The following is a 12,049-nucleotide window of genomic DNA, read 5'->3' as shown; positions in this document are numbered from 1 at the left end:
ATCCCAAAACCCAACACTGGGAAAGAGCCCTGAACGATCCCCCTACTCAGCTGAGTCATGGCAGCCAAACAAAAGGAAGAAAGACTGCCACAAAAACTCACAGAATTCACTACCAGCCCATGGACTGGTGGGGACAAGATGGCACCAGTGCCGCGGCTCTGTCCTCGGCTGAAGTCATCGCAGGCGCGCTGGACAGGTAAGTGTCCATTTTTTAAGAGTCAGCAGCTGCAGTATTTGTAGCTGCTGGCTTTTAAAAAAAAAAATTGGCGGAACCTCCGCTTTAATGGCTGTGTGTTGAGTTATTTTCAGGGGACAACAAAATGTACACTGTTATACAAGCTGTACACTAACTACTTTACTTTGTAGAAAAGTGTCATTTCTTCAGTGTTGTCACAAGAAAAGATATAATAAAATATTTACAAAAATGTGAGGGGGTTAGATTCTGGACTAAGATCTACAATATACATCACAAAAACACAGGGATGAATATGCAACCAAACATATTAGTTGCTCTTTTATCTGATTCCTGGATCTATAAAAGCTATAAAGAAGGGTATTTTAAGGCTGTATTCACACCTATGCATTTTTAGTACATTTTGCATTTTGCAGATTTGCACTACAGAACGTGTTCCATAGGAAACAATGTTAAATGGACTGTAGTGCAAATCTGCAAAATGCAAAAAGCACTAAAACTGCAAGGTGTGAATCCAGCCTTAGACATATGTTGATAGCACAATGCACAATTATAGCCCAAAATTGGAAGAAAACTGGGACACTCAATCGGAGAATGGATATGAGAAAGGAGTGAGATGCATACTCTGGAGATGACAATAGATTCAGAAGCAGGTCTTAAAGAAATAACTTTAAAGTGGATGTAAACCCCCCCAAAAAATGTTGATGTCACAATGTAGAGTATAAGATTTCCTATCATCTGTGCCCAGTCTTGCCACACAGAGTTATGTTATGTTATGTTATGATAAACATAACATAACATGTGATAAACATGTCCAAGTTAGATATGTAAATAACCTGTCACTCAAAGCAAGGAGAGAGGAAAGGACTTTTTATTTAGACAGTTTTTTTATCTGGAAGTCTGTTAATTTTCACTGAACAATAAGAGAGGATTGCTCAGAGCTGGATTAACTCTGTGTGGCAAGACTGGGCACAGATGATAGGAAATCTTATACTCTACATTGTGACATAAAAAAAAAAAAAAATGGGGTTTACATCCACTTTAAGGACATGACAGCAATGGGTAGAATTTAGAGCCTCCACACTATATCAACATACATATAGAGTTCCATGTCAGGGAAGTTCCCTTCCCCCCCCCCCCCCCTTTTTTCTCTCTTTTTCATGGGTAATGTTGTTGTGTATAACGTATTTGAATGGGTGTGATAAACTATAAAAGGATTCTCCCAATTAATGCTTATGTAACCAGATGTGAATAGATATTTATATATATATATATATATGGAATGGATGAGTAATGGTATATGTCAGATATTGTGATGTCTGTATTGTCTTGTGTAAAATGAAAAATGTATTAAGATTATAAACAAAAATTTTGAGGGATGTACTCACTTTTGTGAGATACTGTATATACAGGATTAGTGGTGTGAGTAAATGACCAATCATAATTGTTTGGAGAGTGATATCACTCTCTCTAGGGAAGATAGCAGGCTCGGCCATATAGTCAGTTTGCAATGACATTCCTATTGCATAAGGTCAGTTAAAATAAAGCCATATGTATGTCCACAATTAAAGGAGAAAATTTGTTTCTCCATCAGGATGTTTCATATAAGAATGGTATAATCAATGTAGAAAGCATATTAGACAAGATTAGCATAATTTGTTGATTTACAGTAACGTTATACTACTAATTAGTCCAATGCAGGGGGTCAATTCTTAAGTAGTGTTTATTATTACAGGTTCTTGCAGCTGCGCCTCTGGGATTTCAAGGTACAGGCTATGAGTTAAATCCCATCTTGACAAATTGGGCAAACGCTAAGGCTTGGTGGAAAGGCTTCTCTAAAGACCAGGCCACTTTCCTCAGGGAGGATTTTTGGTCGGTAAGAAAAGCTCTTTGTCCAGTATGCAGTGTTTTTGGGGAACTACATACAGAGGAGTAAATTCATACTTGTCAAAGCAGAACTGGGTTACACCAATTACAGTAAAACATTGGTTTGAGAGTAACTTGGTTTGAGAGTGTTTTGCAAGACAATCAAAATGTTTTAATAAATGTTGCCTTGATATAAGAGTAGCATCATGTCACAACTGAGTATAAAAAAAGAAGAGAGGAGCCTCTAAGTGTAGCAATATGGTTACATTTAATGAAGGTACAACATTTAGCAACTTATTGCTACACTTAGGCCCCATACACACGAGAGGATTTATCCGCGGATACGGTCCAGCGGACCGTATCCGCGGATAAATCCTCTCGAGGATTTCAGCAGATTTCTATGCGATGGCGTGTACACACCATCGCATTGAAATCCGCGCCGAAATCCTCTGGCGATGACGTGTCGCGCCGTCGCCGCGATTATGACGCGGCGACGGGCGCGACGCTGTCATATAAGGAATTCCATGCATGCGTCAAATCATTACGACGCGTGCGGGGAATCCCTTTGGACGGATGGATCCGGTGAGTCTGTACAGACGAGCGGATCCATCCGTGGGATCCGATTCCAGCAGATAGATATTCTGTGCATGTCGACAAATATTTATCTGCTGGAATTCGGAAATATCCGCGGATAAATATCCGCGGATAAATATCCGCCGGAGTGTACACACCATAGAATCTATCCGCTGAAACCCATTCGATGGGATTTATCTGCGGATAGATTCTATCGTGTGTATGGGGCCTTAGAGGTGCCTCTCTTCTCTTTTATACACTGTAAAAAAAAATGCTTTGATATACGTGCTTTGGATTACAAGCATGTTTCTGGAACAAATTATGCTTGCAAACCAAGGTTTTACTGTACAGGTGAAACTTGAAATATTTGAATATCGTGCAAAAAATCATTTATTTCACTAGTGCAACTTAAAAGGTGAAACTAATACATGAGATAGACTCATTACATGCAAAGCAAGATAGTTCAAGCTGTGATTTGTCATTTTTGTGATGATTATGGCTTACAGCTCATGAAAACCCCAAATTTACAATCTCAGAAAATGTGAACATTGTGAAAAAGTGCAATATTCTAGGCTCAAAGTGTCCCACTCTAATCAGCTAATTAAGCCATAACACCTGCAAAGAGTTTCTGAGCCTTTAAATGGTCTCTTAGTCTGGTTCAGTAGGAATCACAATCATGGGAAAGACTGCTGACCAGACAGTTGTGCAGAAAACCATCATTGACACCCTCCATAAGGAGGGAAAGCCTCAAAAGGTAATTGCAAAAGAAGTTGGATGTTCCCAAAGTGCTGTATCAAAGCACATTAATAGAAAGTTATGTGGAAGGGAAAAGCGTGGAAGAAAAAGGTGTACAAGCAGCATGACCGCAGCCTGGAGAGGATTGTCAGGAAAAGGCCATTCAAAAGTGTTGGGGACTTTCACAAGGAGTGGACTGAGGCTGGAGTCAGTGCATCAAGAGCCACCACACACAGACGGATCCTGGACATGGGCTTCAAACGTCGTATTTCTCTTGTCAAGCCACCCCTGAACAACAAACAACGTCAGAAGCATCTTACCTGGGCTAAGTGGCCCAAAGTCCTCTTTTCTGATGAGAGCAAATTTTACATCTCATTTGGAAACCAAGGACCCAGAGTATGGAGGAAGAATGGAGAGGCACACACTGCAAGATGCTTGAAGTCCAGTGTGAAGTTTCCACAGTCTGTGTTGATTTGGGAGTCATGTCATCTGTCATGTCATCTGTTGGTGTTGGTCCACTGTGCTTCATTAAGTCCGTGGTCAGCAATCTACCAGGAGATTTTGGAGCACTTCATGCTTCCTTCCGCAGGTGAGCTCTATGGGGATGCTGACTTAATTTTCCAGCAGGACTTGGCACCTGCCCACACTGCCAAAAGCACCAAAACCTGATTCAATGACCGTGGGATTACTGTGCTTGATTGGCCATCAAACTCACTTGACCTGAACCCCATAGAGAATCTATGGGGCATTGCCAAGAGAAAGATGAGAGACATGAGACGGAAGAATAAAGGAAAGGGCTGAAAGCCTCTATTGAAGCATCCTGGTCTTCCATAACACCTCAGCAGTGCCACAGGCTGATAGCTTCCATGCCACACCGCATTGAGGCAGTAATTGCTGCAAAAGAGGCCCAAACCAAGTACTGAGTACATCTGCATGCTTATACTTTTCAGAGGTCCAATGTTGTTCTATGTACAATCCTTGTTTTATTGATTGCATGTAATATTAAAATTTTCTGAGATTGTGGATTTGGGGGTTTCATGAGCTGTAAGCCATAATCATCACAATTATGACAAATCACGGCTTGAACTATTTTGCTTTGCATGTAATGAGTCTATCTCATATATTAAGCCCCATACACACTATCAGTTTTCCTGCAGGTTTTCTCTTCGGGTTTACCAAAACCATCTAATATGAGGTCAAACCTCAAGAGTTTCAATTTGTATTCAATCAGGCAGGCCCTTGCACTACATGGTTTTGGTAAACCTGAAGAGAAAAAACTGCAGGGAAACTGAAAGTGTGTATGGGGCTTTAGTTTCACCTTTTAAGTTGCATTAGTGAAATAAATGAACTTTTGAACGATATTCACATTTTTCGAGTATCACCTGTATAGTTTAATATTATAAACTGTGAATAAATGCACAAACCAGGAAAAAATGGCTATACTGTTCACACTGCCTAACACAGTTACCACTGTTCCTTATTGTCCCCCTCTTTTCTGAACCTTCACCATGATAAAGTTTCATCAATAGCAATACCATCTAATGATGACAACATGGAATTTGCATATTTGTGTATCCGTTCACCAAGAATATACTGTGACATCATGTGCTGTTGAAGAGATTGTCTACACCAGTATCTCTTAATAAGGGTTTAACCCATGAAACCCTGGGTTTCCTCTAGAGCAGGGGTTCTGTACCTTCCTAGTGTCGTGACCTGTTGATAAAATTTCCCAAGTTGTGGGGAGCCCCAACAGTAAAAATTATTTGCGTAGTGTAGGTTGTACAAGTTATTAGCGCTCCCTGAGTTCCTTCAACTCGTACAGTATTAAAACCCCTTATGGTACATTTTAGGATGTACCACTCTTTCTCTTTGTTCTCCTTTCTTTCCCTTTTATCTCTCTTTATCCTAATTTCTTGTCCCCCCATCCCTCCCTCTAGCAGTCTTTCTTGTTCTTTCCCTTATTCTTTCTCTCCCCTTTTCTTTGTGCCTCCCCCTCTTTTACTCTCCCTTCCATGTATTCTCTATTTTTATTCCTTCTCTTACTCCTTTGTAGGGGGGTGGGATGAGTGGCAGTGCTGGCGAGGAGTTGGGATGAGTGGCAGTGCTGGTGGCATCAATGGCAGTACCTGCGGGGAGTTCTGATCAGCCAGCTTAGGTGCTCTTGATCCAGGTCATCTGCTGATCTGAGAACTGCAGTAGGGACTTTTAATGGCAACTCTAATCACAGGTAGCATTACTCACTGTGTCTCTGGCTTTGTTGTGTCCCCAGCTCTGTGGTGTCCCGCAGCAGTGACACCTATGCTGGAATCAGGACATGGGGTCTCCTCCATCCGACTTCACATTCCTCACTAGTTAGCTGACCTCTAGTCTCTGCCCCCCATTCATGGCGTGAACTGAATGGGCGGCTGCAGAATGGCTAAGTGGGTGGCCGCGGGATCCAGGAACAGCCCAGCTGGGTAGCCACAGGCTCCAGGGACAGCCCTGCTGGGTGGCCGTGAAAAGGCTGGGAGAGTGGTGCAGGCTTCAGGAACAGCTCAGGATTCGGTGACCCCTGGCAAATTGACATTCTACCCCCAAGGGGGTCCCGACCCCCAGGTTGAGAACCACTGCTCTAGAGGTTGCTAGGGGTTCCTTGAGCAATCAGCGCCTCTCTGATATGTAACTGCTGACAGCAATGAGCTTTTTAGCTATCTGTAACCATGACCTGTAGAAATAGTAAGTTCCATGAGATCTGAAAGTTATTTCAAGGGTTCCTCCATGTTAAAAAGGTTGAGAAAAGGCTGGTCTACACCATCTCAGCATTTCTCCACTCTAGCACCCCAGTAATGAATAAGAATAGAACAATGGAATACCTACACAAAGACTGCAGAATTGATCTCTATGGAGACAAATTGGGAGCAGTTTTTTTTTTTTTTTTTAAATCATTTGTCTTTGGGACAGAAAGTGAGGTGCAATCTTCTGAACAGATGCACACAGACAGCAAAACAAATGTTACATGGGTGATAACCCTTCTCTATATTTTCAGAAAAGCTTAAAAAAAGATTTTGGCCCAGATTCACAAAGACTTACGATGGCTTATCTCCAGATACGCCGTCTTAAGTCCGAATGAGCGCCGTTGTATGTATGCGCCTGATTCATAGAATACATTCTGCCAAGATACAAGCGGCGTAAGTCTCCTACGCCGTCGTATCTTGGGTGCATATTTACGCTGGCCGCTAGGTGCCGCTTCCGTTGATTTCCGCATCGAATATGCAAATGAGCTAGATACGCCGATTCACGAACGTACGTGCGCCCGTCGCATTTAGTTACGCCGTGTACGCAAGACATACGCCAGGGGAAAAGATAAAGCATGTCTCTAGGTGGCGCAGCCCATGCAAAGTATGGACGTCGGAACAAGCGTATCTTTTTACGTTGTTTGCTTAAGTCGTACGCGAATAGGGCTGTGTGTAAGTTATGTTCACGTCGTAGGCAGTGTTCGACGTATCTTAGGCATTCTATCCGACGCATGCGCACTGGGATACGTCCACAGATGGCGCATGCACCGTTCGTTCAAAACGTCAATCGCGTCGGGTCACGATTCATTAGCATAAAACACGCCCACCTCTTCACAATTTGAATTAGGTGCGCTTACGCCGGCACATTTACGATACGCCGCCGTAACTTGGGACGCAAGTGCTTTGTGAATACAGCACTTGCCTCTCTAAGTTGCGGTGGCGTAGTGTAAATACGATACGCTACGCCCGCCCACACTTGCGCCACCCTACGTGAATCTAGGCCTTTATGTCTGAAGCTACACTTTAAAGAAGTACCAGTTGAAAATTACAAACAGATTCTACTAAACAACAAACCTACAGTCCCTGTCTTGTTTGCACCGCCTGTATACTGCTGTTCAAAGTATATAGGGCCAAAGGGGCTTGTAATGACCTGGGGGGAGGGGGGCGGGGAAAGCCATGCTAGTTTTCTCAGTGATTTTCATCCATATTGCAGGGACCAAACATTACATTAAAGCCGCAAGCAGTCTTAAATTACTTTTTTCTTATAGTAATCTTATTTTGTGCAGGGACAGTTCTAAAAACGTACCACTACTATAGACACCCAGCAGGTACGATAGTTAAAGGAATTTTTCATTTTGTTTTTTTTCATTTTAAGCATCATTAAAATCGCTGCTCCATAAAAAACAACAGTTTTTAAAAGTTTTTTTTCCATTGATACATGTTCCCTGGGGCAAGACCCGGGTCCCCAAACCAGTTTTCCGACAATAACTTGTATATTGGGCTTTAAAATTAACACTTTTAAATTCGAACGTTCGCGTCCCATAGACATCAATGGGGTTCTATACGATCGCGCAAACGTTAGGTCAGTTCGAAGGTTCTGGTGCGAACCGAACACGGGGCTGTTCGGCTCATCCCTAGTCATAATACAGCTTGTCAATTATGACCACCCCTCCACCCTTATCGGCTGGCCGTATAACTATATTTTTCCTGTCCTGTAATAATTCAATGCCATCCTGGATATGTGAAGAATTAATGTTCTTTTTCACAACCACTTTATTCAAATCTTTTAAGAGTAGGGGCCAGATTCACAGACAGCGGCGCATATTTCTGCCGGCGTAGCGCATCTCATATGCGCTACGCCGACGTAACACAGAGAGGCAAGCACAGTATTCACAAAGCACTTGCTCCCAACGTTGAGCTGGCATAACGTAAAATCATAGGCGTAAGCCGGCCTAATTCAAAGTAGGTGGAAGTGGGCGTGATCCATTTAAATGAAGCGTGACCTCATGCAAATGATGGGCCGAACGAACGGCGCATGCGCCGTCCCGCGGACGTATCCCAGTGCGCATGCTCAGAATCACGTCAAATATACTCCCTAAGATACGATGGCTCAATGCCTACGACGTGAACGTAACCTACGCCCAGCCCTATTCACGTACTACTAAGTAAACGACGTAAAATACGACGACTGTTCCCTGGTCCATACCTTTGCATGAGTTGCGCCTCATAGATGGGGAATAACTATACGCCGGACGTAAGCCTTACGCAAACCGCGTATATTATGTGCCGGGTGCAACTACGTTCATGAATCGCCGTATCTCCCTCATTTGCATATTTGCAATGAGGCGGCCATCGTAAATATGCGCCCAAGATACGCCGGCGTAGGAAAGTTACGTCGGTCGGAGGAAGCCTATTTTCAGGCGTATCTAGTTCTATGGGCACGGTGCATAGATACGACGGCGCACATTGACACTTACGCGGCGTATCTCGAGATACGTCGGCATAAGTGCTACGTGAATCCGGGCCTAGGTTTTTAAATACTTCCACATGATGATTAGCAGAAATTAGGGGATTGAACAGCGATCTATTTTTGAGCGAGCTATCCACCCCTACAATATTGGTCTTGGCTGTATTACTACTACTAGGTCCATTATTCAGAAAATATTTCTTAATATTCAATTTCTGAACATATTTGTGGATATCTATATATACATCAAATTTATTGACAGATTTCTTAGGGGCACACTTAAGGCCCAAATTCAGAATATTTATAGGTGGATTCAAAGAGATTGGACTAACTTTAGGGCGGCCTAGCCTAGCCTGTTTAGGCTACACCGCCGTAAATTAACTAGGCTAGTAGTGATTTTCAATCTACTTACCTGCTAATCTACGGCGGCGTAGCCTCAAACGAGCGGGCGTAAGGGTGCCTAATTCAAATTGGTTGGAGGGGGGCGTGTTGTATGGAAATGACGTTAATCGACTGCGGCGGGCTCGCGTTCGTTCGGGAATCGGCGTAAAAGCTAATTTACATAATCTACGCCGGCCGCAATGGAAGCGCCACCTAGCGGTCAGCCAAAACATTGCAATCTAAGATAGGACGGCGCAAGCCGTCCTATCTTAGATATGTTTAAGTGTATCTCTGTTAGAGAATACACTTAAACATAGGTCGGTGCAGATTCAGAGTTAGGTTGGCTTATCTGTAGAGGGTCCCCCTCTGTAAGGGCGATTCCCCCTGTGTCCTCTGAATCCCCTCTTGCCTCTCCCTAAAGTCGTGTGCATTTTGTGCTTCGTTTATCTGGCGATGAACTGCAGCATTACCTGCAATGAATAAAAACTGCCAAGTACTAAGATGTACAAACATGTGGGCCCTCAGCTATGCCATACTAGCCCAATGTGCCCTTCAGTATTACACTGGTGCTTTACAATGCTGGTACCCAAGAGAACCACCGGTGTGGGAATGCAGATGGGGGATTTATGTGCACCTCCATGCAGGTGAGGGGAACAAGGTTAAGACTCCTGGCTAAGTGAACTTGCAAAGGTTTACCTATTGGACTGTCATGAAGTTAAAAAAAAATACCAAAAAAGCTTTATTTTAAATGGTATTACACCCTATTTACCAAGTGAGTAAATATGCTAAAAATAATGCAACTGCCTGATGGAGAAGGGCAATGGGGCTTGAAATGACATAGGGAATCTGCAGATTCCCAGCCCTCTTAATGAGGAGGATACCAGAGTGGTACTGATTACTTTTTCCCAACCAGTATATTTCAAAAGTGAAACCCAGTCAAAGGTAATTAGCTACTCATTTTTCTGCCTTATTGTGTGCATTGCCTGCAGTTCTCTTTTGTACTGATGACTTTTAGCCAGATTCAGTAAGAGTTAGGTCGGCGTATCAGTAGATACGCCGACCTAACTCAGAATCTGCGCCGACCTAGGTTTAAGTGTATTCTCAAACAGAGATACACTTAAACCTATCTAAGATACGACGGCTTGCACCGTCCTATCTTAGGTTGCAATATTTAGGCTGGCCGCTAGGTGGCGCTTCCATTGCGGTCGGCGTAGAATATGTAAATCACTAGATACGCCTATTTACGAACGTACGCCCGGCCGACGCAGTACAGATACGCCGTTTACGTAAGAGATAGGCCGCCTAAAGTTATTCCATCAAATAGATGGAATAGTAATGTTAAGTATGGCCGCTGTTCCCGCGTCGAAAGTCTAAAATTTTACGTGGTTTGCGCAAGTCGTCCGTGAATAGGGATTTACGTCGTTTACGTCCACGTCGAAATCAATAGGCCTGTGCGGCGGACTTAGCCGCAATGCACACTGGGAATTGTCATGCGCAGTTAAAAAAAAATCACATCGTCAATCACATCGGGTCAAGCCTCATTATCATAGAACACGCCCCCTCAGACATTTAAATTAGGCGCCCTTACGCCCGCCCGCTTTAGGCCACGCCGCCGTAACTTAGCAGGCAAGTACTTTGAGAATCAATTTTATCATGAATAAAGGAACTCAAGAGACTAGAAGCTGTAAATTAAATATCTCAAAGCATGTCTGATGTAATAAAAGGTGCACACTATCAAGGAAGCCGGTAAATGAAGGCACACTTACAGAGTATAGGAACAGGTCCACTTTAGGCATACAGGTCTAAAATGGACCTGTCCCTTTTGTAGAAAATGTAATGCTGCACAGGTGAAGGTTAATGTATACTATTTAACTCATGGAAGTCTGAAGTCAATCCTCATTCCTCTGCTATTAAACCTGTCACTTTGCCATACCTATTACCCTGACATCATTGCCTATACATCTAGTTGACATCACAGCTTTTTTTCCTGAGAAATGTTCTAAGCACCTCAGGAGCCCAGACCAAGGAATGCCCCATATACAATTATTACATTAGCGCTCTTGCACATGTAGCACCTGTGTACTTTATGGTACCGGTGCTAGTTTAAATTTAAGGGTAGATCAGAGTGTAGTTGGACTCTGATCCAGATTGTTAAGTGCAAAACAGGGTCTCTGTCTCAGCTTGGCTGTGCTGTGGGCTTATTCTGCTGCACTGGGGTGTTCTTCCAGCCCCGGGTGCTGCAGGTGGCAGTCGAGATTTGGGTGCTCTTTCCCAGCAGCCAATCAGGAGAGTTTGACCTTGCTGTGCATGCTGGGAGGGGTATTTATGAGGCAGACACCATTGGTTCTGGGTCTTATTTGTCCAGTGTGGCTCTCACCTTTAGGGTGGCCTCATAACGGCGCCCCCGGTGTTATGGCCTACCTGGCCATGGTGTACGTGCCACGCAGTGTTCCTCTGTCTCAGTGCGCCTTCACGGGCGAGCGATCGCGGCTTATCCTGCTGGACATCATATGACGCCCAGTCAGGATAACTGAACCCCCACCCGGCTGTCATTTTGCTATAGGCTGGGCGGGAAGTGGTTGAACAAATAAAATACAACTTTATTATCAAAATACATATTTTCTTTAATTTAAATACCTGAACATTACTAACCCACTCTCAGTACATTAACTAACCTCATTAACCACTTAAGCCCTGAGCCTCTTTCTGAGATTTGGTGTTTACAAGTTAAAAACATTTTGTTTGCTAGAAAATTACTTAGAACCCCCAAACATTATATATATTTTTTTCTAACACCTAGAAAATAAAATGGCAGTCTTTGCAATACTTTTTGTCACACCTTATTTGCACAGCGGTCTTAAAAGCACACTTTTTTTGGGGGAAAAAAAACATTTTTTTTAATAAAAAAATAAGACAACAGTAAAGTTATCCCAATTATTTGTATACTGTGAAAGATAATGTTATGCCGATTAAATTTATACTCAACATGTCACACTTTTTTTTCTCTCTTGCTGTCCGAGATGATAGGCAGTATGAGGGGAAGATCAGGAAGAGGGGGAG

At 43.1% G+C, this 12,049-nt stretch overlaps 1 protein-coding gene across 1 annotated transcript in view; it reads left to right on the top strand.

Annotated features, from left to right (window-relative positions):
• LOC120928604 (adenine nucleotide translocase lysine N-methyltransferase-like) overlaps nucleotides 1–12,049 on the top strand; it is a 51,603-nt gene that overhangs the window by 22,385 nt on the left and 17,169 nt on the right. Inside the window, exon 4 of the mRNA XM_040339649.1 lies at nucleotides 1,929–2,069. Coding sequence (XP_040195583.1) covers nucleotides 1,929–2,069 — 141 coding nt within the window. The remainder of the gene's footprint in view (nucleotides 1–1,928; nucleotides 2,070–12,049) is intronic.

The sequence above is a fragment of the Rana temporaria genome, chromosome 1, assembly GCF_905171775.1.
Source record: "Rana temporaria chromosome 1, aRanTem1.1, whole genome shotgun sequence".
In the NCBI taxonomy this organism is placed as follows: domain Eukaryota; kingdom Metazoa; phylum Chordata; class Amphibia; order Anura; family Ranidae; genus Rana; species Rana temporaria.
This window is presented reverse-complemented; position numbering and strand designations above follow the sequence as displayed.